The 23,886-nt window shown below is 37.9% G+C and overlaps 3 protein-coding genes across 6 annotated transcripts in view; 1 reads left to right on the forward strand and 2 right to left on the reverse strand.

The window, feature by feature from the left end:
- Positions 1 to 250: 250 nt before the first annotated feature.
- Positions 251 to 4,063, reverse strand: LOC125071525 (zinc finger protein 501-like). 2 transcript variants are annotated; one of them, XM_047681809.1, is made up of 10 exons: positions 3,776 to 4,063; positions 3,431 to 3,695; positions 2,889 to 2,981; positions 2,314 to 2,412; positions 2,162 to 2,215; positions 1,864 to 1,990; positions 1,296 to 1,420; positions 1,037 to 1,156; positions 789 to 930; positions 251 to 715 (listed from the first exon to the last, which is right to left on the reverse strand). In XM_047681809.1, exons 1-10 carry the CDS (start codon positions 3,911 to 3,913, stop codon positions 373 to 375), a joined length of 1,506 nt encoding a protein of 501 aa, XP_047537765.1. In that variant the 5' UTR covers positions 3,914 to 4,063; the 3' UTR covers positions 251 to 372. The 2 variants fall into 2 exon arrangements, with proteins under 2 accessions (XP_047537765.1, XP_047537767.1); XM_047681811.1 differs by lacking the exon at positions 2,162 to 2,215.
- A 203-nt stretch (positions 4,064 to 4,266) lies between these two features.
- On the forward strand, positions 4,267 to 12,823 carry LOC125071527 (protein phosphatase methylesterase 1). The gene is made up of 10 exons (XM_047681815.1): positions 4,267 to 4,429; positions 4,580 to 4,781; positions 4,937 to 5,046; positions 5,620 to 5,777; positions 5,917 to 6,007; positions 9,236 to 9,301; positions 9,413 to 9,604; positions 9,792 to 9,949; positions 10,030 to 10,094; positions 10,484 to 12,823. The coding sequence occupies exons 1-10, from the start codon at positions 4,359 to 4,361 to the stop codon at positions 10,559 to 10,561; spliced, it is 1,191 nt and encodes a 396-aa protein (XP_047537771.1). The 5' UTR covers positions 4,267 to 4,358; the 3' UTR covers positions 10,562 to 12,823.
- A 1,608-nt stretch (positions 12,824 to 14,431) lies between these two features.
- Positions 14,432 to 23,886, reverse strand: part of LOC125071526 (calcium uptake protein 3, mitochondrial) — a 74,565-nt gene continuing 65,110 nt past the window's right edge. Inside the window, exons 2-11 of one of the 3 annotated variants that reach the window (XM_047681812.1) lie at positions 22,243 to 22,384; positions 21,597 to 21,707; positions 21,229 to 21,276; positions 20,731 to 20,813; positions 19,905 to 19,970; positions 18,011 to 18,097; positions 16,978 to 17,121; positions 16,513 to 16,627; positions 15,650 to 16,035; positions 14,432 to 15,566 (exon numbers count right to left, since the gene is read on the reverse strand). In XM_047681812.1, coding sequence (XP_047537768.1) covers positions 15,495 to 15,566; positions 15,650 to 16,035; positions 16,513 to 16,627; positions 16,978 to 17,121; positions 18,011 to 18,097; positions 19,905 to 19,970; positions 20,731 to 20,813; positions 21,229 to 21,276; positions 21,597 to 21,707; positions 22,243 to 22,384 — 1,254 coding nt within the window. In that variant the 3' untranslated portion in view covers positions 14,432 to 15,494. The remainder of the gene's footprint in view (positions 15,567 to 15,649; positions 16,036 to 16,512; positions 16,628 to 16,977; positions 17,122 to 18,010; positions 18,098 to 19,904; positions 19,971 to 20,730; positions 20,814 to 21,228; positions 21,277 to 21,596; positions 21,708 to 22,242; positions 22,385 to 23,886) is intronic. The other 2 variants (XM_047681813.1, XM_047681814.1) reach the window with 2 other exon arrangements.

The raw sequence follows: 23,886 nt of genomic DNA on the forward strand, positions 1-23,886 counted from the left end.
GCACTGCGTCATATGGAATGGATGCTTCGTTCTCTTTCGTCCATATACATTGAGCAAATATTAATGTAATTTAATTTCACTGTTATTCAAAAATATAAATTGTGTTTTTTTAAACAGTATCGAACTCTTATTGGATGACTCAGTTTATGATTCTGGTGATATGCAACCGAGTACCGGGTGGATGAAATGTCGAGATGAACAAATACTTATTTAAAATAAAACGACACTGGAAAAGTTCGTAAAAATTTTATTTCTCTTAAATATTGTATAAATTTTTTAGTCATTCTCTGTTAAATCTTAATATAATACTTAATTTATCATTCGAGTCGCAATAAATAAACAATAATAGTCAGCGGGTGAGGTAGGTGGCGGCTAGGGCGCGGGCGGGTCCGGGCGCAGCGCGGCGGGCGCCAGGTCGGCGTCGGTCAGCACGCGCCGGAAGTGGTGGGGGGGCGGCAGCGGCGCGTCGGGCGGCGCGTGGTCGCGCCGGAAGTGGCGCGTGAGGTGGCTGGGCTGCGCGAAGCGGCGCTCGCACAGCTTGCACTGGTAGCGCTTGAGGCCGCTGTGCACGACGCGGTGCTGCTTGAGCGCGGACGACGTGTAGAAGGTCTTGCCGCAGTCGCAGCGGTAGTCGCGCTGGCCGCGGTGCCGCTTCACGTGCACGGTGTACGAGCTGTACGTCACGAAGCCGCGCTGGCACTCGGGGCACGTGTACCTGTGGGGGGGCGCGGTACAGTAGCCGGTGCCTGTGGCGGACCCCGCTGTACTGATCGTTGCCGCTCACTCACTTGACTTCCTTGTTGTGTATCCGCACGTGTATGGAGAGGTTGCCGGAGGTCGCGAAGGTCTTCTCGCAGAGGTGGCAGGCGTAGGGTTTCTCCCCGTTGTGTGTCCGTTGGTGGACCGTCAAGTCGGACTTTACGGAGAAACCTGATTGGAGATTAAGTTTATACAAATATTATATCTTCAAGTTACTCCAGATTCCAAAGAGGACCTGCCGAGTTCCCGTCGACGGAGGGGGGCGGTCTGTGATTACCTTTCCCGCACTCCTGGCAGAGGTAGCTCTTGTCTCCCTTGTGTCGCTTCATGTGCGTCGACAGCTGCGCCTTCTGCACGAAGTTCTTGAAGCAGATGGTACAGCTGTGCAACTTTTCTCCTAGTAATATGTTATAAAGCAAAATGTTAAAAAATCTCAATGAGCAAATAATAATTCTATTGATGTCATAGAATGAAGTATAATCGACCATAAAAGGGTAATAAAATATAGTCGATCGATATAACATGAAGCGAGGAACCTGTGTGTGCGCGGATGTGGTTGATGAGTCCCGTGCGACGTCGGAAGGGCTTGGAGCAGTACTCGCAGTGGTAGGACTGCGCGCCCGAGTGCACCTTGCGGTGCTGGAACAGGGCGCTGTAGCCTCTGCAACGGTCGGTGATGTCTCGGTTACCAACAGGTTTCAAATCAATTACCACTAGTTAGGCAGTAGGCCCGTGTTCGTCCGACGACATTCTCACTTCAAGCTTTTGCGTCGGGCGGACGTTGCAGTTGTAAAAATAATGCCGAAAAAAAGGGCTCATTTTGGATAGTCATGGCTAGACATTTAGTCAGATTTTATCATTCTATTCCGTAAATTCTAAGCATCAAGAAAGTAAACTGGCGGTGGTCACATCTGAAGTACCGATAATCAGTAATAGATGAGACCTTGAGAGATCAGTCTTCAGGTAAGGTGGAGTTATGACAAATGAAAGATGGCAGTTTAAACAAAGCTGCTGCTGAGCTGCTGAACTAAACGGGGCGTTTCGTGACTTCGAAAGTTTTGGACTCCAGCTGTTGAAGATATTAAAACGAAGACGCTTACAGACCTGAATGTGGCGGGACAGTCGTCGCAGCGGAAGGGCCGGAGGTTGGTGTGGCAGATCTTATGCGCCTTCAGGTTGCTCTTGGTGCTGAGACACTTGCCGCACACGTCGCACTGGTGCACCACGGGCTCTGCACACAAGGACCTACTGGTTACATGGTGAAAACCCTGCTGTACAATCTCTGATCTAATTCAATATTTCTCATTTCTGGTTTTAGAAAAGAGAGATTTGAGCCGAGATGAGCTCTAATTGAGCCAATACACAGCATCAATACAAATTGTTTACTTAACATATTTATTACCTATTTTTTCCCTGATTTTACTTTTGCATAATTTTTTTCTTTCAACCAATATATCTGAAATAATAAATTTCATATTGAATTGAAAATAAAATTAGTGTATATAAATCCAAATGATTAATTAAACTTTAAAAATAATTTGCTTTTATATTTACCATCTACATTTTTTTTTGGTTTCTCTAGGACTCGAGAGTTTTCTAGTTCTATACCCCACGTTCTTGGTTCTATAATGTTATCATTGTGTTCAAGTGATTCTGTAACAAGACAAAGAGTAGTATTTAAGTTGCATAATATATAAATTATGGTTTAAGTAAGTATGTACCTATTGGTTTATTCACAAGGAGCTGACTTGTATGATTGTATGAAATGAAAAAACAGAATTTAATCTCAGGTTAGGCCAATAAAAGCTAGTTCTGTGAAAAACTATTTGGCCTGGATTTATATAGACAAGGTTGCCATTCTATTAGTGCTTCTGTTCCTGTAAACACTTGCATCCTGTGATATACTCTGCTCCATTGCTCTGTCTTCATACAGATTAGCTACAAATGTCAAAACCAGGATATCATCAAACTTTCATATAAAAAATTAAGTGGACAAAAACTAATGCTATAATAAATTGACCAGTTATGGCCACATATCAGCAGCATAAAATTATTTATAGATAATGATAGTTTTAAATATACCTAGAGAAAGAAGTAACTGTATTTATAATGTTGTGAAAATCAATTACCCGTTAAACTTTTTTTCTGTTTAATCTGTCCGAGTATAACATTGTCGTCATCAGCGTCCCAACCACTATCATCTCCATCATCATTTATTTTTTCTGCAGATAATAAATAGTAATAAGTAATAAATAGAGATTTTATGTAGACTGTACATTTCATTCTTGTAATATTCTAGAAATTGTCACATATGTCACAGAACTATGAATTAAATTTGCAGTATATTTTGTACTTTAACTTTGAAATAGCGATAAAAAGCTTTATAGATAATAAGTTTAAGCTTACAACTTGTAAGTTATCTTCTGAATAATGTGATTAAAAAAAATATAATACACACTAACAGTTGAGAATATAAAAATAAATATGAATTTAAAATCACCACAATGAGTTAGGCTTAAATTAACATCCAAGTACAGATTGTGTTTTTCTTCTATATAGAAATAAATAAATATGTAATATTAATAGTCTTTAAATGTCAGATTTCCTCACTGAAGGATATTAATCCCTATAATTTTTATACTTTAAATATTAATAAGTAAAAAACATATACCTTCTTTGAGATCAAATGTTGCTCGATTGTGTTTGAGTGTTAATTCTGTATTCTCCTCTTTGACATCAATATTTTCCGTCTTTATATCATCAATATTAATTTCTATGAGATTTTCATTGACTGATGTGTGGTACAATGGATTTTTTAAATAGGATCTTAATGTTTTTTCACTGTTTTCACATTGTTTGTTAAAGGCATATGTTCGCTTTAATTGGCGACTACAATCTTTACATATAAGGCGCGGTAGACCATCTCTTTCCAAAGGCTGAAAAATATATGACTTATCAATAAAAAATAGTTATTTTATGAAAATGAAGATAGTGTAATATTTATCACACAACATACTCTTAGTTTAGTGCAATTTGATAACATCTCGCAGTATAAAACCTTTTTTTTAGCATAATAACTATTATAAATATCGAAAGTTTGTTTATTTGATTCGAGACAAATACGGCATATGTTTTTAAAATCCATTGACTTCATCGGAGACCTTTCTATTCTCACAACGTGATATTATACCTATAGACTAAGAATTAACTTATTCAGGCTTTAATATTGTTCTCTAATTTACAATGAAATAAATATTTGATAGCTAAAAACGATGCAATAACATGCACTGAAGCCGATTTTAGTTTGTCGTTGATTTGTAAATGTTTTTGTGTCAATTTGACAGCCAACACTCTTTGGAGTTGCTAGGTAGATAGGACCCATGCTATTTCAAAGAAAATACCGATGGCTCGTTTTGATTCACTTAAGCTTATTCGATTTTTTTCACACTTTATAAATAACTGGCAATACCTATTGTAAAATTATGACACTGACAATTAAAAGTAAAATGTCGGCACGTTGATGTTATTGTTTGCATTGCTAATATAGGTCTGTAACGCTTTAGCTAATATCGAGACGAGTTATAAATAAAGAATACAAAATGTCAGCATTACAAAAGACTATTATGAAAAATAAACTGCCACCAAAGGTGCCAAGAACGTCGGGTTCAAAGTAAGGAAATAAAATTTATTTCATTTTTGCTTATGTTATAATATTATTAATCTGGATAAATACAAGAAATATCAAATAAAGCGTATATATTCTATTACCGACCATATTAATGGACTTACTAAATATTGTTCTCATATTATTAACTTACAGGCTAGCGCCCTTCAGCGGGGGACGACGCAAAGATTACACACCGGTTTCTTGGAGAAACTACTTTGAGAAATTTCTTGACTTAGAGACGGAAGGAGGCATCTTCAGAGTCTATCTGTCGCCAGAGCCCGACATTCCTCAGCGCCCGAGGATCGTGACGTTGCACGGAGGAGGCTACTCAGCTTTAAGCTGGGCGTTATTTACAGTAGGTATAGCAATTGTCTTAATACTCTTCTGTAGACATTTATATGTTAACCAAATAATATTACCAATTACCAATATACAATTGATCAAGTTTCTTTAAACTGAAAGTAATTAGTGTTATAAATGATGAATAATAATATACTACAATGATTTTAGGAAGAAATAACCAACATGATACACTGTCAAGTGGTCTCCTTGGATGTGCGAGCTCACGGAGAGACTCAAGCTAAGGACCCAGATGATCTGAATATAGACACTTTAGTCAAGTGAGTTTTACCACTTTATAACATTGTAGAAATTAACTATGTTTTACTAGTCTCCTAGCATCTGTACATTTAAACTTGCCTGGAAAGCTTAATTAATAAGTAAAATATTTTAAAAAACATCAGTAACATGTAATATAAAATTTGGCCAGCTCTTTCTATTTCATATTTTTTTTCATATCATTCATATCTATCTATCTCCAATGAAAGTAGATCTATAAAGCACTTTTTGTTTTATATACAATAATTAGTATCGATTGATGTTCATCTGGTTTTATGATTTTTTTAGTAAATTACTTTTAATGTATGATATTTGCCAAACTCTAGCTTTTAATTTGTACCAAATGCCATTTTTTTACTTTAGATTTCATTTGATCTTGTAGAATTATTATTTAAAGTCTAATTGAATCCATACTATAAACTTGGTTGTAATTTAAAACACAATCTCATGAATCCATTGAGTTCTACTAGATATTTAAACTGCATAAAACTCCTAGTATGCCAATTATAAAATTCTTTAATATTGGTCCTATATAAGAAAAGTTTGAAGTCTATTTATGTGAAATGAAATTACAGAGATGTGGAACAAGTCCTTCATAAGTTGTACGGACAGGAGATGCCTCCAATAATTCTATTGGGTCACTCAATGGGTGGTGCTATAGCTGTGCGTGCGGCCCATGTCCCATCTCTGGAGCCTTTTGTGCAAGGAGTGGCAGTTATTGATGTGGTGGAGGGTAAGTATCGTAATATTTATTTCATATAAATGAATACAAAATCACTCAACATTATATATGCAGAACCATAAACAATTAGAAACAATAATAATATAGTAAATTTACCTTTTGTTATTAGTATTTAAAATATCTCTTTCAGGCACAGCAATGGAAGCTCTCGCCAGCATGCAAAGCTTCCTACGCAGTCGGCCAACTCATTTCAAAAGTATAGAGCATGCTATAGAGTGGTGGTAAGTTCATACATTCAATATTGTAGAAATAATAAGATTTAGAATATAAGCATTAAAAACGGTTTATTGAAAACAAGTGCAAGTGACATAACACATTGACAGACACTAGGAAAAGTTAAGAGATAGCAAAAAAGTATTTAAGCTATTAGGCGTTGTTTAACTTCTTCCAACATCCTCTCTTAAACATAAGCCCATCTTGGAGGCACAGAATACCAATTTTGAGTGCGTCGTGGCTTTCGTTAGGGCATCTGCGACCATCATGTCCGTCTGAACGTAGCGAACGTCAATAGCCCCACCAAGCACCTTGTCACGAACAAAATGATGCCTCACATCAATGTGCTTCGTCCTGGAATGATAACCTATCTCTTTCAGCGTAGAATCAAGCTTCTTATTCCATTGCCTTGCATTTGAACCTGTTAATGCTTCTTCAACAGTTATTGGATCTGTAACTTCCATAAAACCCATGAAATTATTGCCTTCCATGTTTTTTCTCTGATGTGACCTCAATGTAATTCTACTTTGTATATATTCATCATTACAATCATCATAATCATCTGTATCAGGATAATAAGTCTCATCAGTTTGTCTATTCGAGATACTACTATCAGATGAATTCTCATTACTTGAAGATGTTTCATTTTGTGAGCTTTCATTGATACTTGTTTCTTCTGTCTGATTCTCTGAGTCTAAACAATCAATCTCTGTCCTACTCAGAGGAAGTGTAATCTGCTGTGGTACTGACACAGTTTTCGGAGCAACATTTTCCAAAACGTTACAATTTTCAATAAATACCACATCTCTACTAATTACAATCTTTTTACTAACTTTATCATAAAGCCTGTATCCCTTCGTATTCACACAATATCCTACAAAGATTAATTCTCGTGATTTGCTATCCCACTTACGACGATTTTGCTTAGGAACATGTACCATGGCCTTAGAACCAAATATCTTTAAATGAGAAATGTGTGGTTTCTTTCCAGACCAATTCTCATATGGTGTTGTTTCAGCCAGTACACGTGATGGGGATCTGTTTATGATATATGCGGCTGTGGCGACTGCCTCTGCCCAGAATGTTTTTTGCAGTTTTGCTTCAAACAACATGCACTTTGCACGTTCTACCAGCGTCCGATTCATCCTCTCTGCTACACCATTTTGCTCGGGCGTATATGGAGTGCTGGTCTGATGTTTGATTCCAGAAGCTGTCAGAAAATCAGAAAAATCATTATTACAGAACTCTTTTCCGTTGTCACTTCTTAATATTTTTATTTTTCTTTCTAGCTCATTTTCTACTTCATTTTTAAATTTCTTAAACACTGATGTAATATCCAATTTGTTCTTTAGAAAATAAACATATACTTTACGAGAATAATCATCTATGAAGGTTATGAAATACTTCCATCCACCTAAAGATGGAGTCTCCATCGGACCACACAGATCAGTATGAATAATGTCAAGTAATGCATTTGCTCTAGAACCCGAATTTGGAAATGATAATCGTGTTTGTTTTGCTTCGCAACAGGGTATACAAACAGTATTTACTTCTTTACCAGAAATAGTTACACCCTCAGTACATAGAGGTAACCTCTTTACATCGACCATATTTAAGTGACCCATTCTTTTATGCCATGTAATTAAATCTGTCATAGCATATGCATTTCCACTTACAACGTTAAGTTTGTACATATTGTCAATTAGCTTCGCTGTTGCTACTAAATTCTTATTGCCATTGTAAATGTTACAACCAGTATTAGTAAATTCCACTTTACAGCCATTCTTTTTCAATTGACTGACAGATAATAGGTTTGTTGTTAATTCAGGAATAAACAGAACATTTCTCACCTGTATTAGATGTTCATCTTTGTTTAATTTGGTTTGAATATTTACTTTACCCATACTCTGCACAGGGATCGCTTCACTGTTTGCCACCTTTATTCTATGAACCGGAGGTGTCTGTTCATCATACATCCAGTCTGAGCGCCTTGTCATGTGCATTGTTGCTCCAGAGTCAATATACCAGTCATCCTGGTTCAGTGTGCTGTAAGCTGAAAAAACTGCTGCAAAGGTTTTTTGATTACTTTTCTGTACTTGTACTGTACACTGATTTTTAAAATGTCCATATTTATTGCAGTTATAGCAACGAGGCCCCTTCCCTTTTGGCTTTTTATTGTCGTGAGAGGTATTTTTATGCTTTGTAAAAAATACAGAAGTTTCGGAAACTTTCACTTCCTGTAAGAGCTTTGTTTTAATAAAATCTGATGATATTTTGATACCGGAACTTTCCAGACCCATGATCATTGGTTTATAATTATCCGTTAAACCTGCCAGCATGAGTGTTCCCAACCATTCATCATCTACTTCGAAACCAATGTTCCGCAACTTATGCGCTGTACTCATAACTTTATTCACATATTCTTCGATACCACAACAGTTGTCCAACGAAGTATTGACCAAATCCTTAAGTAAGCCGACTTTTCTCGAAAGCCCGGAGTCTTCGAACGCATTTTGTAGGTTTTTCCAGACTTCTTTCGCTGTTTTTGCATTTTCGATATGTACGTAGTTCATAGGTTCAACCAACAAAATTATCTTCGACTTTGCTTTGACATCTTTCTTAAAATCGACATCGGTACCAGGTTCAATATTTTCCCACAATTCTTCCAATTGTAAATATGACATTACTGCAAACTTCCATGTGGAGTAATTCTCCCGTCCGACCAATTTCTCAATTTGTATGTTATTCATGGCCATTCTTTACGGGACCGGCAAAGTACAATATATCGCGCAATACTTTACTATGACTTATTTTAACGGTAAATATTTTAATGTTTACTCTAAATTAGGTATACGAGTCTGGGCCCATAACCTGTAGAAATAATAAGATTTAGAATATAAGCATTAAAAACGGTTTATTGAAAACAAGTGCAAGTGACATAACACATTGACAGACACTAGGAAAAGTTAAGAGATAGCAAAAAAGTATTTAAGCTATTAGGCGTTGTTTAACTTCTTCCAACAAATATTATCAGTGATTTCTTTAAGCAGGTATTGTTGTATTTAAAAAAAAGAAAGATCATTGGAGGAATTTGATGTGTCCCATGTTTCAAACTGATATGTACATCACCAGAAATTTTTGTATGACTGTTTAGTTAGTCTTTGTCAGAAATTGGTCAGAAAGTCATCATTGTTATCAAAACACCTGTTAACTTAATTTATGAATTTGTTTTTCAGTGTGAGAAGTGGTCAAGTGCGAAATGTTGCTTCAGCCAGAGTGTCCATGCCCAGTCAAATCATTAAGTGAGTTTTTGTCATCCAACACACACAGCGGTGCTCTGACATTGTCTGATCTGAAAGTTAATATAATAATATGTACGATTTTTAAAATCTAAGGCATAACTGAATCCACAGTTGCTCGACGGGCCAGCTGGCCACGAATGAGGTGGAGGACTACCAGAGCGAGCTCACTCCCACGGAGCCGCTCGCCCCCGCGCCGCGCGGCGACGTCATCGCCGAGGAGGGCGAGGAGGGGGAGGCCGAGGGCGAGGGCGAGGGGGACGTCGCGCACTTCGTCAAGCCGCTCGACGAGGACAGGGGGATGAAGTGAATGCGTTTTTTATCTATTGTAATAAAACACATATAAATGTGCAAAAACGATATATTTCACAATGATTATTGTTATAAATCCATAACAAGCGTACTGAACATTTACGCTCAGCACAGGCGGCTTATACGCACGCATGTAACCGCTGGTGCGTCAGCCAGTAGCAAGTAACGAGCCTGGCGGCAGGTACGGCTGGCGGGTGCGGCTGGCGGAGTCGGAGCGCCACTGGGCGGGCTGGTTCCGCGGGCTGTCGGCCGCCTTCCTGTCCGCGCGGGCGCCGCGCCTGCTGCTGCTCGCCTCGCTCGACGGGCTCGACCGCGACCTCACCGTCGGCCAGATGCAGGGTGCGCCCCCCACACGCCCCACCCCCACACCAACGCCCCCCCCCCCACACGCACGGCACTACAGCCCCGTCTGTTCGCAGGGCGCTTCCAGATGCAAGTGCTGACGCGCTGCGGACACGCCGTGCACGAGGACTCGCCCGCAGAGGTAACGCGCACACACCGCGCGCCACACGCTGGGCGCCGCAGATTAGATACATATAATAAATTACAATAGTTTGTACAATCGTATCGGTCGATGCGAGAGGAGGAGAAAAAGGTAGTGAAATCTTTGATATGAGTACTCTAAGTAATTTGGACACAGCCGCATTACGTTACGTATGTATTGCAAACTATTTCTCATCACTATCGACACACTAATATTCAACAAGATTTCAAATATTGTTAAATATGTATGTAGTCTGTCCGGTATGGTACAAATGACACAGGCGCCTGAAACACCACCACCAACCACTTTCCGCTCCTGAATAAATCTTTAACTTATAGCGGGGCTTCGCCACGAGTAATCGACCTTATGGTGTGTGTGTGTGTGCGCAGGTGGCGCGCGTGCTGGCGGCGTTCGCGCTGCGGCACCGCCTCACCGAGAGCACGCACTGGGACGAGCACTTCCTGTAACCGCACCCCCACCCCCCCTCGAACGGCGACTGATGGACGTGGCAAGATATAATACTCTCTTCGAACCCCTTTTTTAGTCCGATAGGTTCTTTTGTAACACTTTATTTAAGCGAAACTGTCCTGCATTCCGATGGCGGGAGGCGTGCGGATTGACTAACTAATCTTAAATTACCACGTTCCTTGCGACATAAAGCAATAGCTCTGTTGTGTTAGTTACTTACGGTTCTTGATTAAAATACATATATTCATTTACTACGCAACACGCCAGTATTCGCCAATATATATATATATATGTGTATAACTATATGTATAAAATCGATAATCCATATTAATATTACAAATGATTTTGATCTCGACCAGTGATGTCAATTTATCTATACGCCTGCCATGGGGACCGCCCGCGTATAAAACGTTCTCTTATTAATTATTTATACTAATTCAACTTCAAAGTTGTTCGATGATAATTTTTCCACTGAAATTAGTCCACATTTCAGATCCCCGTATCAATGTTATAATCGACCTAACGTCGTCCGGTCTACTTTAGTTAATGTGTATGTATTCGGGATCGCCTTCGGTCTCGCTAAACGTCGTCGTAATGTAAATTTAAGTGACACCATCGAAACTAAACTTAAGGAAGGACTACATGACGCCTGAGGCGAGGAAACTTGGTTGTGTAGATTTGATTCCATGTTAATGTAATTATTTTCTTTATGTACACCTATAATATAATATCGAATGTCGTATTATTAATTAAAGTAATAATTTGTTAAATGTTATAGACGGAGTGAAATTTATTCTATTCTAAGAGGGGGCGGCCAGCCGATACGTAAGCGAGCTTCCGGGCGGGGGGTATACTTTTACTTTTAAGATTTAGATTATTTATTTAGAAATAATTGTTTTTTTACTGTTTCCTGATTTATTTTCTTGTAACGATATGAATTTGGTGAAAACGATTGAAATTTGGAATAAGGTGAAAACGTTTTTCTTAATTTCCTTTAAGCGATGGAGGCGGTCGGAGATTGTAAAACCCAATAACGTTGCTTACGTAAAACTCGAGTACGCCTCCTCCGCTATTTGCTCGTAAGTACGTATCGTGTAGAATAGGAAACGTTCGTGTGTATATTTAGATCACTTCACTATTTAAATTCATTATTCAAGGAGACGGACGACATCCGGAAGTGTGTATGAAGTGGTTAATCGAAAGTTCAAAGAAATCATATTCCGACACGTGTCGCCACTTGTCGGCGCTCAGAGTTTATTATATCATACGCGTGCTTACGTGGGACTCAAGTCATTAAGCAAAAACTTATATAAACTATTTATCAACGTTCTAAGGTTAAAATTAAAAATGGAAATACACACACTCACGCACGTGCGTGTGTGCGTGCGTGCGTGCGTGCGTGCGTGCGTGCGCGGTTGTACGATTTCAAAAGTAAAAGCTATCGATTTTCAATATTTTTTATATCTTCATCTCGAAATTTTATAAACTTAAAAACAAATTTAATGTTTTATGAAAGATTTTATATACATTATAAATATGAAGTGTCGACTTCTAAATTAAGTGTCGTGTTCAAAGTCGGCGGTGGGCGCGGTCGAAACCTTCCAGTGACGGTTAAACTGCCGACTTGTCTGTAGCCGAGCTTTCATTGGTGTATCGTTATTGCATTACATGACTAAGCCATTTGCTGTCATATTTAATCGCACACAAGGCAGAGATAGCTATCTCATTAATCATCTAGATAGATAATTTGTGTACAGTATAATCGGCTCGACTCGCCCTTGTAATCTTGTAAAGATAATCCGTAGTCGGATCTCGCGTTACAACCAATACAACAATTAGCACGCAGTCGTAGATCTTAAACACTCAATAGTTATAAACGCTCGCAGCGTTTTCTGTGATTAGAAAAACACGTTTTGTTTTACGTTTTCCGTCCACTTTGTTTAATAATTACACTTACACTTAAAATAATTGATTTAAGCGGAAGTAATAACGTACTCTTAAGTTTATTTTTGTAAATTCAACAATGATTAGTTTAAAATGTTTCTTGCGATTATTATAAAACATTGAGTAGAAGCACATGTACATGTATTCCCCGCGCCGAGCGTCACATGTCGTGGGATGACGTCACTCGCGAGGAGTGCTGACTGCTGACTGTATCTCTGTAGTCGTTAGAGTCGATTGTATCCTTCAAATGTTGTTACTATAATGTATGAAATGTTTGTTTGTTTATTAAGATCTTATCAATAAAAATCTATGAAGAATTACGTGTTTTACTCACTTTTTACGAAATATACCTACTATAGATGGAAACACTCTGATTTCATAAAATCTTCCTCCGTCGCAAGCCGAGTGAAGAGACGGGCGTTTAAGCGATAAGCATTTAACAGATATTTCTAAGCACTTTTCGTTATTTTTTTTTGTGACCTTTACATCCCCAATAATACGGACCGCACGTCCTTGGAACCGATCCAAGGCCTCCATTGAGTACATTAGCGGAGCCATCCCAAAGGTGCGAGTAATATTCTACGTGTTGTTGTGCCGTGAAAAAACGCCTCACCTTCAGGACCCCGAGTTTACGTGAGGCTTATTTGATAACAGCTTCGACCGAGCCGAGGGAGAGATGTCTGTTAAGTAGTTAATAGTGTTGGACCAGAATCCAAACTTTATTGCGTTTCTGCACTTCGAGACCCTGTGGCTAAAACACATGCATTTAAAGCGTTGGGTCTGGTCCACCACTAGGATCATCTGGTAGCTCAGTTTGATCTTTCTGTCTTTCAAGCAGTTCCAGATGCTGGGACACATGCTGTTGTTTATAGCAGAGTGTCGACCCTTTTGATTCCTGATGACCTTAGCAGATTTTTCATCTGATTTAAGGTCGTCCGGTAAAATGTGTCCATTCTGCTTGAATAAGGCTTCTACTATTTTTTTATTATCAAGGTCGTGTGATACCCCGATCATCTTGAGGAGTGACTTGGCTTTCGGGGTGGCGACTGTGAGTTTTCCACCCGAACCCACTATTACATTGGACGCTCTGTCTGTAGAGCCAGTAAGAACTAAATTTGGGTTCTTGACTTTCTTTACACAGCTGATACCTATATCGACTTTATAATTTTCTTAATTATGTCATCACTGCAGTGACGCGGTAAACTATCGCTATATTATAAGCACATCGCTAAAGTAATTTAGATAAATAATACGATTATTGAGACAGCCCTGCAAAGCACGAAGGAAAGTTCATCGAAATATATGTAGACATTGAGAAAACCTTATTTTTTGTTATAGTTTTTAGTGTATTCTGTTGTAAATGTAAATGTATTGGGACGGATAGCCACTTATTTACCGTCAATGTAGTTAGGCTAAAAAAACATTTACGTTAAAGTTATTCAACGAAAAAAAGCATTAAAGCTAGCTGTTGTTAAAAGTGACAAGTTGAAATTACGAATAAGTTCGTTTATAATTTGAAGCAGTTAGGTAACTTGAGCAGAGTCCGTAGCGCTCCGTCGGCAGTACTCATTCCGCCAACAACAAGCTTTGTAAATGTCTGTACTACATTTTAAAATAAAGAAATCTTTTTAAACAGATAATCGTGTGTTTTATTAGTAGATTTAATAAGCTATAATTAAAGCGTAGTTTGGTTGGTACAATCGGTACAACTAGGGTGTGAGGACGGATGTGAACGATCAGATGACGAAAGATATGGAATGGAAGGGAAACCCTCGTGGCGCGGGACGCGTAAAGGGAAAAGAAGAAAATTTCGATTGATACAAAAGTGTGCGAGTTAAAAGTACATTTACTATCGAAAGGACCTTGGGACAATCTTGTTAAATGTTTCAAAACGTTTGTGAGAAAATATTTTGAAAATATGGGTATAAAAAAACATTTTTGTCGTTGACATTTTATTACAATAAAAAGCATAATTTACAACCTTTATATAATTTCACTAATATTGATTAATCCACAATAAATAATAATCTAATGTGCGCCTTACTTGCATATGACTAGCCAATGAAATCACTTCATATTGTGCACGTGTAGCGTAACCTACGGCTCTTAAATATTTAGGAACGAAACTGACCAAACGCCCGGCGGCCGCTCCGAGACATTTTTTAAGTCGAACATTGTCGCGGTACAAGTTCATTCGGAAAAACAACTCTCAGTTCGTAAGTTTTGTTTTCACACTGAATGTTTACTGGTTATGATACATTGGAGGATACATTAAATTAGAATCTTAGTTCAAAGGTAATACTTTTAGTTACAACATCTGAGCAAGATAAAAGCAAAAGGTTCTGAAATTACCACATTTGTTTGCTAGCGTGTTACGTTTGATACTAAATTAAATTAACATTAACATAGTATATAAAGCAAAGTACAACCATACTTAAACGAGACATCACAACATAACTTTTAAACGTACCGACACTGACACCGGCAATTTACTCAAATATCACAAGCGATTAAGTACGTAATACTTAGTCTAGGTTAGTAATCTCAAGCGAAGACATAAAATAAAGAAATAAATTATTATTTATACTTATGACACATTTTTATAAGTCAACATGGTTATTTATTTTGTGTTTGGTTTAGGTTTCGAGTAAATTAATAATTAATGTCAAATTGTCAATGATTCTTCTGGTTCAACCGCGTCACTTCGAACTAAAAGCCTATTTTTCCTTCCACCTAACTTTGGAATAAAGTATTTTTAATGTGAGAATTATCACGTTGAATGAAAAGTGCTAGTGAATAGTGATTTATACTCGTGGTAACATTTTTATTTTATGAATACTGTCATTATGTATATTTAGTAGGATTTTTGTTTCCATTTGGTTTCTATCTAACGAGGGTCGTGTTTGATCTTTTCTTAACTCGCATGAAGCTCATTAAAGAGAGTACATCTAGAGAGTGCAACAGTAACTGCTCGGGGCCGGCGGGCGCTCACACGGCGCTCTTCATCTCTTGCTTGACGCAGGACTTGAAGGCGTCCCAGCCCTCGTTCTTCGCGTACGACTGAAACCAAACAAAACTCGGTGAAGACATCGCCACTATAGAGTGGGGGAGGGGGGGGGGTGTGGGTCGGTATCGGGGAGCACCTTGAACCCGCGGTGCAGGCGGTCCTTCATGATGGCGATGAACTCCTTGTAGCTGAGGCGGCCGTCGCCGTCGGCGTCGAAGATGGCGAAGACGGTGGCCACGAGGCGCGGCGAGTGCTCCTGCCCCGTGCACACCCGCACGGCGCGCTGGAACTCCTCCTTGGAGATGGGGTGGTCGGCCAGCGTGTACATGCGCATGGCGATGGTGAAGTCCTCCAGGTTGTTGAGGAACTGGCAGAACGTCTTGAACTCCTCGAACGTGATGCCGCGCTCGTCCTTGACGCGGTCCAGCAGCCGGTCCAGGTACATGTCGTACTCGTCCGTGTCCAGGTACGTGTAGCGCAGCAGGATCTTCGCGAAGTCCACCTCGGATATCGTCTCGTGTCCTGGAAATGACTCGGAATTCGACTCAGCGGGCCCTTCCGAACGGGTGCCGCTCCCTTACCGGCTAATCTACCGCTAAACAAACTAAACTTTTATTCTAATTTCTGTAAACCTTGTACGTGCATTATTTTTAGTCATGTCAAACTTGCCAACCCATCGGATGGTGACATGCATGTATGCAGGTGAACTCTCCTGACCTACTCTAGGTAAGAAGAGTACCTGTACCGTAATTTTAGCTAGTCTCGTTTTAGAATTAATCAGAAGATATTCCAACTTTTCCCGGGGCCGGGCCGGTGTCTCTGGGTGAAAGTAACCAGTGGTGCCCATAGGGATCGTGACAGATACGCGCCTGTTTTCTTATAATAAATAGCAAATGCGCATCTTGAACATTTTTTCTTGAGTTATGTTAGTGAAAAGTTGTCTAAATAAAATCGATATTATTTGTAAGCAATAATAATAACAGTGCAAGCGGCGATTACCCTTCGCGAACTCGTGGAACTCCAGCTCCAATACCTCGGTCTGCAAGTTCTCCATGAACTGCCTGAATCCCTCGAACTTCAAGTCGTTTGTACCCTTCTTGCCGAAGAAGTGGACCTAAAATCACAATTATATAAAAGTCATACACAAGATTTAATAATCGTGTATTTGGGCCTCAAAAAAAATAATTAAAAGAAAATTTCATGGTATGACACGAGCGAATAATTATCCTTATGTGCTTGCGCCAGTCTCAGTCGTAGCAGTATTCAAATTGTGTTACATAAATTTGAACCGGATTTGACCAAGAAGTATGTATATGTACTGGGCTTCTTTCAGCTAAATAGTATAATAGTAGCCAAATAGTACTGACAGTTTTTATCGTGAATCTTTATTATTATCCACATATCCGGCATCTTTTTATTTCCACCATCAAAATCTATATTTTATTATGTATGTATAGAGTTTACCTGTAAGAGGGTGTCGACGTTGTGTCGTCTCTGCAGCCCCTGGTCGTCATTGATGTAGTTCTCCTGCGGTCCTTTGCCCTCCTCCGCTCCCTCCAAGTTCATGCCGCGCTTACCTTTCCACGCGTAACTGAAGATCTTCTCCATCTGAAACGGTAACAGTTTCAACTTAACTCAACCGTCTAAGAACAGTAGAAAGTTTAAATTGACAATAAACAAATATACCGAACGAGTAGCAAACACGAAAAAATAGATTTACGAATAATTAGAATTCAAATTGTATTATCACTCATTATTGCTCTTAATGAGGAAGTAATATTTACCTCGTACAAATACGTAATTAATAACAAAATATCAAAACGAAAATTTCAAACAAAAAATAACAATTTCTCTTTTGTTTTTCATCGTTAAATCAAACTACAAACACGCCTGGCACTTGTTAATAACTTGTTGGAAGAAATGTAAAATACGGAGGAAAATCGTTGGAAATATGAAAGAAACTTTCTTTCATAAAATACTGATTCTGATAATAATCAAATATTTTGAGTAATTAATTATCAGATATCTTTACAGCACGCGCAATCTAAGGACGCCGGTCAGAAATCAGTCGCGCGTGTCTGTGCAGACACGGCGAAAGCAGTCTTTCGGTATATGTAAACACGGAAAGCGCAGTCTGTCATTTAGGCTACAGATACGAATACGCAAACTGAAATTACGTAAATTGCCGATTATCGTTCTTTTTTCCCGTTGTCGACGTCTCATAGAACCCAATTTCTGGCTGATCGTCTTAGATTGCGAGTCCTGCGCATCACCAAAATTACAAACTCTCTGCCCACAGATAACAGATAACGTGAGCCATGTCGCCGTTAAGCACGGAACGTTCAACAACAGGTGTATATCACAATTTACAACAAAAATGTCCGTAAACACAAACGTACAAAATGAAATAACACAAAAAAGGATAATTTGAACCCTTAAAAAGCAAAAGCGAGCAACAATCGTACGTAAACGCCAACACATTAAATATTAAACTTACTACAGACGGCTTTGGACTACACTCTTGGTTTCTTTCAGCTTGCTCCACCTTTTGCTTGAGCACGCTGGACGACACTAGAGTAAGCAGCTACAATACACGCATATAATACATACTGTATACTTAAATAAGTATAATATACATACATACAAAATAAATTTATCGTTTTTTTCAGTACCTATCCAGTAAAATAAAATTGGACACAGGGAAAGCCACTCAAAATGAAATATGTACATTTATTGGTTTTTGTGAGATGAAAATTTTCATTCACTTATCTTTTTTAACTTAAAAATCTGAGCTGTTGTTCTGAAAGGGAAAATTAGATTTAGGTTCGCAGCTTCAAAAGGGAGTTACAGAAAACTCCCTCAAAATTTCTTTAAAAGTTTCTTTTTTATCAACTTTTAGCATGTTACGTGGAGAATCCCTAATTTTGAGAGTCCCTTTCAGAACAATATCCAAGACAAACAAGAATAATAATTAATGTTTTCCTAACACAAGTTATTGAAGGTTCAAGGTCGAATTTAAAGTTCCGACCAAAAACGGTTTATCTGACGATGCACACGCTTTAATTTTTAGTGACGTCGTAAAGTCATATCGGATTAAAAATTAGATTCTTGTTAAATTAATTAATTACTGAACATTTCTGAAAAAAAAATATTGAAAATTATAATAAAAATTTGTCTCCAAAAATTAATAGTTATTTACTTCATGTTGGGACTACAATTAGAGACAACATTCATAATAATGTAATCGTTATAAGTTCGTATATAATATAAGAAACGCATTTTATGTACCAACAACAAAATAAATGTTAACCTACTCAGGTAAGATAAAAAACGGGGCTAAAAAAAATTATAATTAGAAATTTTCCTTCCCCTGGAAGTCTACTTTTTGGTTTTCGGGAGTTGCACCACGTTGCGTCATCCACCATCTTGAACTTTAACGCCAATTTCTGTTTATTTAAGCCGTTTATTTTCAAATACACGTTATTTTCGATTTAGACCCGAAATAAGGCGGAGGTCATCATATATATTCTATTAACACCGTCATTATTGATTGTTTCGTATAAACGATAACGGAAAGAAAATTTCTACTAATAATTTTTTCGAAGTTAAACCCTAATTCGAGCGTGTTTGTGATGTGTGTTATGTAAATAAATTACCAATCTGTGGTGAGTTTGTTTACTATAATCTGTCGTATGTTTTATGTAATATGAAGCTGTCACAGTTTCACAATAAGACACATCGCTTTATGCGCTGAAAAACAGTCTTTCTTTCACACGTGGCTTAAATTTCACATAAAAAAAAATATTGCAGCTGAATACGCAAGCATTTAATACAAATGCACAAAAATATTCACAAATTTATTTAACTTTTTTGTTTAATTTAATAATTAAATAAATAAATAATAAATAAATATTGGACAACATCACATACATTACTCTGATCCCAATGTAAGTAGCTAAAGCACTTGTGTTATGGAAATCAGAAGTAACGACGGTACCACAAACACCCAGACCCAAGACAACATAGAAAACTAATGATTTTTTCTACATCGACTCGGCCGGGAATCGAACCCGGGACCTCGGAGTGGCGTACCCATGAAAACCGGTGTACACACTACTCGACCACGGAGGTCGTCAAAATAGTTCCGAAGTAATAATTAATTATTACTTCGGAATCGAGATCGATTATTAATTTTTATAAATTAATCGACTCGTAAACAGACGTCACATTGTATCGATATAACTATTCGATTCAAAAACGATACAATTAAAACAAAGTTACGAGAGCAGTTAGAGATTGGCGATTGATATTTTATTTGTTATGTAATTATTTGTCACATCAGTCAGTGAAATTTCTCGCCACGTGTAAGAGAAGCAGAACACAGAACTTACCGCCTTCTCGGTGTCGGCGTCAATATCCTTTCGTTCCTTCAGCGTGCCGCCGAGCAGGCGCTGTATCTAACAATGGCGGTGCAAATCGAATGCAAATTGTATAAAATAATAATATATAAAATTAAATATATACGTACGTACTAAAAGAATTAAAAATAAATCTTAAAATATAGGTATATAGGTTCTATTTGAATTCTATAATAAAATATTGTGCGAAAAAGTGCAATATTGCTATATTTAAATAATAACGAAAAAACAACATGGCCGTTCCGGTTTCGTCCGGTTATGAGATCTTAGTTAATCGGTGTTCAAGCATCAGCTAATTGTGCAAATATAGTACGCTTTATTACAGTTATATTAATAAATCAATTTGCTTTTATATCGTACATAAATGCTCATTTATATTGCAACACTTACTTATCTACAGAAACATTCATCATTGTTTACAAAATATACTTTTCCCTTTCGCTGTCAATGTGAACAACATTTTACTCTTAAAACTTTCACGGTGTATGACCATGCATGATCACAATATATTAAATCTGTACATCTGTGGCGTCACGTGGCCAACACGAGCAGAATGGAACTCTGAGCGCTATTTGACGTCGATTGCAAGAGTTTTTACGGTTTTTGTGAACAAGATCAGGCGAAGAAAATTCGGGCTGTCGATGATAACGGCGGGGTAGTCAGCTCCACCACGACAGGGGTAACTCGTCGAAATGTCCGCCAAAATAATACATAGTATGATCGCGGCTGAAACCCTCATACAATGCATAAATAATATTTTCTTATATTTATATTTGGTTGTATTCGGCTTAGTACTTACGACTAAGAATTCATTTTTGTCGACTCTCTGGTTGCCGTCCGTGTCGAACATGTTGAACGCTATCTCGAACCCTGAAGCTGGTTCTGGAAATGATTAATGGAGTAGAAATTAGAAACTTAGAGATCAGATCAAAGGATGCATAAATGTTGTCCCCATAAATTAAGGACTTTTTACGCTTACTTAGCACGCATTTGAATGGGCCCAATGTCCTAAATGAACTATTCTGCGCCATCAGTTATTGAATGTAAATTATTGCGAAAAAATGTAAAAGTAAAGTAATGTAACATGTCCTGTCAACGCCCCACGGGGTAAATGCCATATTTATTGTTGAGAAAGCTTGGAGTTAATTTGATCAATAAGTAGCTCGCTGCTGCTATGGGGGTTCGAGGATATGCAGTTTCATCCGACAGTATAAATTAATCTTGTAAACTTTGGTAAAGTTTCACGTATTTAGACCAATGGGCCATTCCGGCTCTTTTAAAGATAAATGTAACTTACTCGTGAGAATGGAGAGCAGGAAGAGGTATTCGGTGTACGAGATGATTCCTAAATGAACACAAAAAAATATTATAGAGGTTCTTTAGTTATCTGTATGAATATCTTTGTACATAAGCCAGTGTTTTTATATACGAGTACTTATATGTAAATGACCATCGCTCACAGACTCTGGCGATATAACAATGTAACTCTCCTAATATGCCAAGTACGAAGCAAAGTACATTACACTAGCATACAGCTTCTTATAGAATTCTGAATCTCAACAGAGTGACATATTGGTGTTTGGCAGTAGAATGAGGCCCTGATAAGCTTCCAGAAATACTTACTATCTATTATTCGTAAGGTATTTTAATAGACAAATAGCTCACCTCTATCCCTCATGCTGCGGAACATCTGCGAGGAGCCTTTCTTCAAAGGAGGTACCTGGTCTCGCAGTTGCTCGATCTCCTTGGTCGTGAGGACGCGCCGCTTCAAACGTGCTGGAATAAGTTTATATAACACTGAGATTGTTACGGAAGAAGGAGACATGCAGTTCAATTCAAGAGTGATTTCAGTTTTTCGTTGTTTTACGGTTTTTTAATTCTATTACTAATAGAAGAAATCAAAAGGTCAAGTGATATGTTCTAAATGCAGAGTGGTATGATTTCCTGAACACGTTTAATGTTAAGTGCTACCAGCATGAAAAAATAAATATATTTTTATTTTTTGGAGTAACAAATATTGACTTTAACCTTCGGTGTACAATTAATTATCTTGTTTTTATTTTTATAGATAATATTTAACAAAATCAGAAAACCGGCGTGTACATAACAGCGAACTAAGAAAATGTCTGCGTTAAGCACTATCTATCAATACTATCAGCAGTTAACTACTCAACATTCCGTATGGTAGCGAGAAATTCTACCGGCAAATGCATTCCGCGTGACTTTGAAAAGTGAACAGAGACAGGTGAATTTGACAAATGACAAATTGTTGTATAATCACAGCTTTATTAAATGAATAGGAAAGACTTACGTCTCGGCTCTTGCTCCACAACGGACTCCAGGAAATCCTGTGGCGTCATGTACAGTTGGCCTCCGTACTCCACGCTCGCGAACTTGATGAAGCGACGCTCACGAGACGTGAGCTTCACGGCCTTCATCAGTTCTTCTGGTTGCTGAAATGGTAACAGCGATGGTTTTAATACAACTCATTTAACTTCTAAAATAATTTTATAAACAAATTACATAATTTTTAGCAGAAATAATTTGTTCAATTTATAATATTCAATATTAATGTTTGTTTAAATTAAACGTATAACCTGTGGTAGGATTGGGAACGACAATAAACCAGGGGATAGGATTAGACACACGACTTTCACGGAGTCGGCACCAGCAACTTGACCCATTGACGAAGAAACTCTAAATCTACCGCTTGTAAAAGTATCGTATGCTTGTAACACTTTACAAACTAAACAGTCCTTGTAGAGGTGACTACGGTCGTTTCGTGAACACCCCTCGTGTAATAACTCAGCTCTTAATTGGAATCTCTAATTGAATATTCACGACTGTACCGGGTGAAGCTAGCACTAACATTTCATATTTAATTTCACAAATTGTTGCGCTCGTAGTCACGTTTATTGTAAGCAGCATCAATATTAACAGTGAGGTTATTTTTTTATCAGCTGTAGTAAACGAAAATTTTTAATCGGTAGATATTAAACTTTAAAACAATTTAGCTGCGATTGAGCCGGCTTCGCTGTGATATCGACATTGAACAGCGTTTTTAACACACAATTTACTTTTTGAGAACAATTTCTATAATACAGTATTTTCATATAACGAACAAATATTAGAGCTGGTGATTAGTTACCACCTTGGCCTTCAGTAAACCATCTCTCACACGGTCCACGGCCGTCAACCTTGAGATCTAAGATTTTATGTCCATTGTGCTTGTAATAACTGGCGCACTTGCCCCCTTATTCTAAAAAACTATTTTACAATATTTGAGACTAGAAGTTCATATAATGTTCAAGACGCGAGGATTTGCACAGAGCAAAGCCTTACTAGTGGAACAAATGAATGTTCGTTTCCAATCATTCATAACTATAAAACTATATCGACATGGAGGACTGAGTTGCCGGCTTTATTCTTAGCTCAGACAAAAGGTTATTAATAGATCGCTTCAACTGTCGCCGGTTCTTCCTTCCGGATAATTTGAACGCGGAAAAGTTTTCGTCTCACGTTGCATGCCGAGGTTTTTGTTCCAATTTTGGATTGTTTTCAAAAACAGTCAGTGGGAGGTCTGCGGAGTATTTCTGTTGTGCGGTTGCATTTTCACAGACCGTGAATTCGAGTAAGCTCCACGAGTTTAAATGCGACCGTCGTGCTTGCGAGTTGGATAAATTAGTTGATTTTGAATATCCAAAGGCCTTTACAAATTTAGGGAAAATAAAAGTACACTATAAGCCCAAATCCGCAAGACATCATTACGCCGAGTGTCATTAATCTCAACTCTTCTAACTTTCTACGTAACGTGCCCAAAGACATAATACCATTAATACTATAAATATTTATGCTTATATTAATAAAATATTCATTGCATCATTTCATGTGATCAGCTGGTCATAATTTTGAAGAAACATTAACGATTATTATCGGTTTCTCTTTAAGATAACAT

The sequence above is a fragment of the Vanessa atalanta genome, chromosome 19 (assembly GCF_905147765.1).
Source record: "Vanessa atalanta chromosome 19, ilVanAtal1.2, whole genome shotgun sequence".
NCBI classification, from domain to species: domain Eukaryota; kingdom Metazoa; phylum Arthropoda; class Insecta; order Lepidoptera; family Nymphalidae; genus Vanessa; species Vanessa atalanta.